Source organism: Phoxinus phoxinus, assembly GCF_949152265.1.
Source record: "Phoxinus phoxinus genome assembly, chromosome: 1".
Lineage (NCBI taxonomy): Eukaryota > Metazoa > Chordata > Actinopteri > Cypriniformes > Leuciscidae > Phoxinus > Phoxinus phoxinus.
In genome coordinates, this window is record NC_136876.1 from 48,253,432 (window position 1) to 48,259,431 (window position 6,000).

At 37.5% G+C, this 6,000-nt stretch overlaps 1 protein-coding gene across 1 annotated transcript in view; it reads right to left on the minus strand.

Moving 5' to 3' along the window:
- uqcrc2a (ubiquinol-cytochrome c reductase core protein 2a) overlaps nt 1-5,574 on the minus strand; it is a 38,617-nt gene extending 33,043 nt beyond the window's left edge. Inside the window, exons 1-3 of the mRNA XM_079633189.1 lie at nt 5,417-5,574; nt 3,251-3,352; nt 3,031-3,180 (exon numbers count right to left, since the gene is read on the minus strand). Coding sequence (XP_079489315.1) covers nt 3,031-3,180; nt 3,251-3,352; nt 5,417-5,449 — 285 coding nt within the window. The 5' untranslated portion in view covers nt 5,450-5,574. The remainder of the gene's footprint in view (nt 1-3,030; nt 3,181-3,250; nt 3,353-5,416) is intronic.
- Nucleotides 5,575-6,000: the final 426 nt, after the last annotated feature.

Here is a 6,000-nt window from a genome sequence, read left to right on the forward strand (position 1 = left end):
AAAAATCAGAGAGGAAGTTCAAAATGGCTGACTTCCTGTTGTGTTTAAGGCTATGCTTCAAGAGACTTTTTTGTAGGTATTGGGTCATTACATGTATGTACCGAATTTCGTACACGTACGTGAAACGTAGCGGGAGGCGCACTCCATTGAACCTTTATAGGTGGCGCTATCGAGCCATTTTGCCCCGCCCAATTCTGAAACACATATCAGATGTCAATTTTCGCCGGTTCTGACGCGTGTGCAAATTTTCGTGAGTTTTCGTGCATGTTTAGGCCCTCAAAAATGCGATTAAATGCGGAGAAGAATAATAATAATAATAATAATAATAATAATAATAATAATTAAAGCTGCAAGCAGCGATGAAAGGGCCCTCGCACCCGTGCCACCGCCACCCGGTGGCTTTAGGAAGACAGAGCACGGTGGGCAATGTGCATTTAAGTAGGTAAAAATAGGAGTAGTATGTCAAAGTCAGTTACAAAAATGTCCTTTATCATGGGTATAATAGCATGCGTTATCACTCAGATAAGTGTTGCTAGCATGTTTTAGCATGTTTCTAGCATGTTTAGAACTCAATGGCATATTAAATATGTCGCTAGCAATGCATCACAGTTTAAAACGTGTCACTTCCTGTCGACAGTAGGTGGCGCTATTACTTTAACTTAAAATTGTCATGTAGATGTGTTCAGGGCAGGACTCTTATCAAACGTGTGAAGTTTGGGGCAGATTGGACATTGTCTTCTTCAGTAACAATAACTTCCCGTTTCATTGCATTAGCATGCTTTAGCACTTAGCTAAGAATTGCTAGCATGTTTTAACAGGTTTCTAACATGTTTATTACTCAATGGCATATTTAATATGTTGCTAGTACTGCATCACAGTGTTAACCATGTCACTTCCTGTTGCCAGTAGGTGGCGCTATTACTATAACTGAAAAGTGTCATGTAGATGTGTTCAGGACAGGACTCTTATCAAACGTGTGAAATTGGGGCAAATTGAACATTCAATGCCTGACAGCAAATTCCTATTTAATTGCAGGAATAGCATGCTTTAGCACTTAGCTAATGTTTGTTAGCATGTTTTAGCATGGTTCCCGTGTGTTGTTAACATGTTCAGCACTTGCTGGCAATTTTTTATATGTTATTAGGAGTCCAAAATGGTGTTAAACATGACACTTCCTGTTGCCAGCAGGTGGCGCTATTACTCTAACTGATTATTCTCATGTAGATGTGTTCAGGGCAGGACTCTTATCAAACCTGTGAAGTTTGGGGCAGATTGGACATTGCCTACTTGAGTAACAACAACTTCCTGTTTCATTGCATTAGCATGCTTTAGCACTTAGCTAAGAATTGCTAGCATGTTTTAACATGTTTCTAACATGTTTATAACTCAATGGTTTATTTAATATGTTGCTAGTACAGCATCACAGTGTTAAACATGTCACTTCCTGTTGCCAATAGGTGGCGCTATTACTATAACTGAATATTCTCATGTATATGTGTTCAGGACAGAACTCTTATCAAACGTGTGAAGTTTGGGGCAGATTGGGCATTCAATGCCTGAGTTACAGCAAATTCCTATTTAATTGCAGTAATAGCATGCTTTAGCACTTAGCTAATGTTTGCTAGCATGTTTTAGCATGTTTCTAGTATGGTGTTAACATGTTTAGCACTTGCTGGCAATTTTGTATATGTTAATTAGGAGTCCAAAACGGTGTTAAACATGTCACTTCCTGTTGCCAGCAGGTGGCGCTATGACTGTAACTGAATTTGAGCATGGTCATGTGTTCAGGACAGAACGCTTATCAAACGTGTGAAGTTTGGGGCAGATTGGACATTGTTTGCCTTAGTTACAGCAACTTCCTGTTTCATGGCGAAACATCAAAATTTGTCAGGCCGCCGAGGACACGCCCTTCGACGAAAACTCTAGATCTTCGCAATTTAACGTCGCAAAGGCCTTAAGATTACACTCACCAAATTTGAAGATGATCAGATTAAAACTGTAGGAGGAGTTCGTTAAAGTACGAGGCCTGAAAATGCCAAAAACTGCACAAAAATCAGAGAGGAAGTTCAAAATGGCTGACTTCCTGTTGTGTTTAAGGCTATGCTCCAAGAGACTTTTTTGTAGGTATTGGGTCATTACATGTATGTACCGAATTTCGTACACGTACGTGAAACGTAGCGGGAGGCGCACTCCGTTGAACCTTTATAGGTGGCGCTATCGAGCCATTTTACCCCGCCCAATTCTGAAACGCATATCAGATGTCAATTTTCGCCAGTTCTGACGCGTGTGCAAATTTTCGTGAGTTTTCGTGCATGTTTAGGCCCTCAAAAATGCGATCAAATGCGGAAAATAATAATAATAATAATAATAATAATAATAATAATAATAAACAGAGCAATTCCAATAGTGTCCTCGCACCATCGGTGCTCGGGCCCTAATAATAAACAGAGCAATTCCAAGAGGGTCCTCACACCATCGGTGCTCGGGCCCTAATAATAATAATAAACAGAGCAATTCCAATAGTGTCCTCGCACCATCGGTGCTCGGGCCCTAATAAACAGAGCAATTCCAAGAGGGTCCTCACACCATCGGTGCTCGGGCCCTAATTAAACTTGTTTAAATGTACAGTTTGGTGTTGTTTTGTTTTTAAAAGATATCCTAATACAATAAATGCATTAATCTCTCAATTAAGTATTTATCATTACAGATTTAGAGTTTGCGTCTAGCGGTCAAAATGGCTGCTTGTGGCAGTTCTAGTAGTTAAAGTTGTGCATTTATGTTCACGATTGTGCTGCATTCACTCACAGAAATACATGTTTTATATATTTACAGTAGGAAATTTACTAAATATCTTCATGGAACATGATCTTAATATCCTAATGATTTTTGGCATAAAAGAAAAATGTATAATTTTGACCCGTACAATGTATAGTTGGCTATTGCCACAGATATACCCGTGCGGCTCCAGACTGGTTTTGTGGTCCAGGGTCACACGTATATTGCTATAGTGGCTGGTAAGTGTGAACGCACCAGATTGGCCGCTAACCGCAGCATGTGAGTGGCTCCCAGGTTTTCCACGGTCTCATATCGACTCCCGGCTTTCACGAACACGCCGACTTTAGAGACGGGGGAGTAGTTCTCCAGAGAGGCCACGAGGAGGCCGCTGGGAAGCTTGGACACCTGCAGACCACAGTATCAGACGTTAGCAGTGGGTCATGTGACCTGACACACACACACACACACACTTCACCTGGACGTCCTGTGGCGTGAGGGCCGGCGGAGCTGCAGGCTTTCGGGTCAGCAGAGGTTCGGTCAGCGCCTCGCTCCTCCTGGCGGAGGCGTAGCAGCGTCTCTGGGGACACACTCACTGTCAGTACACTACTGCAGTTATTATTATAGCCATTATTATTACTAATAGTAATTATTATTAAATGTTATTATTAGAATACTAGTAGAGGTTGTCGCTTTCAAAACACCCCTTCATGAAGCTTACAACAAGATTTGTGTGGGGTGGGGGGGGGGGGAGACATTATTATTAAATTATTAAATGTTATTAATTAATGTTATATTTTATGAATTCAATGAATTAGACATTCTTTTTGACTATTACCATTTAATTAAACCGTTAAAACTGAATCCAGAACACAGATAATTCCGTAAAAAATAAAACTGAATTTGAGGAAGAAAATATTAATAATTTCATTTTTTTTTTAAATTCCCCCCAATTCCATTTATTTTTTCTCAATTTAATTTTTCTGGATTACGTTTTTTATTTTATTTTTTTATTTAAATTTTTGGGACTCCATTTTAATGGTTAAATATTTTTTTTAGTAATCAAAAAGCATGTTTAAATAATTGAAAGCATGAAACTTTAAAATGTGTCTGACAAATATTACATGTTTAGGGCCCTATTAAATATTATAATTTTCTTTCTCAAATTCTGCTTTATTTATTTTTTAACCAAATTCTCTGTTTCCGGGATTCCATTTTAATGTTTTAATTAAATTAAAAAAAATTAATATTAAAAAAGAATGTCTAATTAATTGAATTCATAAAAATAACAATTTTAACAATTTAATTTCTATGAAATTTTTTTCCCCCCACAAATTCAAATTAATTTATAATCAAATGAAGACATACAACATTAATTTAATTGATCTTTTAACCATATGAAATTTAACTTTTTTGTCAAACTAACATGCTACTACACAACTGAGCTTTATACTGTTAAAATTAAAACATGGAAGAAAAATTGTGATTATTCCTTAAAAATTAAAGTTTTGATAATTTATTATTATTATTATTATGTGTTATTATGAGTTATCTAAATTATACTGTACAACAGTAATGTGTTTATTTACTAAAAACAATAATTGTTTTCTATTGTAATACTTTATAATTATATAATTCAGAGAAGAGATGCAAGAGGAGGTGATTATGATACATAATTTATAATAAATACTGCAATATTCCATAACAAATAAGAATAGTCAGTTTTGATTTCATGGCGACTTTAAAGAATATAATCTAACGCAATAGCTGTCGAATAACTTCCCGATCAATATGAGTGGACATAACATAAAAACATTGACTGACTTCAACTAAAATGCATATTTAAACTTAAAGGGAAAGTTCACCCAAAAATAATAATAAAAAAAATTGTCATGTTGTTTCAAACCTGTATGACTTTCTTTCTTCTGTCGAACACAAAAGAAGATATTTTGAAGAATGTCGGCAGAAGAAAGAAACTCATACAGGCTTTAAAACAACATAAGGGTGAATAAATTATGAATTTATTAGGTGAACTGTCCCTTTAAGAAATGTTGCGCAAACCACTTGCCTTAATACAAATTGAGTCAAATCGAAAGGCCGTTATCAGTTATTAGAACATTTACCCAAACGTTTATTTTTCTAGTTGGTCAATTTTCAATATTTTTTCAAACCTAGAAATCAAAATTTTTAAATGTCATCCCTGAGATCCCTAGGTTTTCCTATGAACCCAGACTCCCACATCATATTGTTTTTGATCTAAAGGTCTCATCGTGATCCTGGACGACGATGATGATGATGACCGGGTCAAAGGTCACATATGTGCCTGAAAGTACAGTATCAGTGTGTGTGTGTGTCACGGTGACCTTCATCGCAGAAACAGCAGCAGATTCACAATAAACCCGCACTAAGAGGACACCAGGATCTGAAGGGTCCGTGATCAGTGTGTTCGGGTGTTTAATAAAGAGAGGAAAGTGTCCACCGGCGGCTCGCTGTCCAAACACCGGCTCATCAATGACACTAGCAGCGTTAGCCTGCCGCACTGCACCGGGGCGCTGGTGCTGGCCCTAAACCGCGCTCGTGTGTTTAAAACACGACATGTAGACAGCGAGGAGAAAGCCGTGCAGTGTGAGAGAAGAGGACTCACGGAGAGATGAGCGAAACCTCTGAAGCCCGTCATGACTCTGGTCTCTCCTTCAGCCGCGGGGGAACTCTGCTAATGCTATGGCCGACCCGGAGACCTACCCACAATCCACTGCGCCGAAGCCACGCGCCATATATGGACACACCGGAACCAAGAGCTGTTTAATATTAACGAGACGTTCTGGCATTTATAAAATCTAAAACGAGTTTCTTTTTTTTTTTTTTACATGCATAATAAATTATTAAATTATAAATAAATATGAAAAAAATTATAAAACAAATACGTTAAACTATTTAAAATGTATGTACACTAATGTTTATATATATTAGCCAAAAACAAACCAAGATTGAGCTGATTTACTACAACAACGAAAAAAAATTATAATATTTTTTACATTTTAAAGGAACATCTGCTCATATAATTGAAAACAACCAGAAATGTGCAACACACACACACACACACACACACACACACACACACACCTACACACATATATAAATGCTCCTGATGATGCACGAGCGGAGGAAAGCCAGACACACAGTCGAATATATTTTACGTTTAAGACAGAAGACTCTTAGAGGATTGTG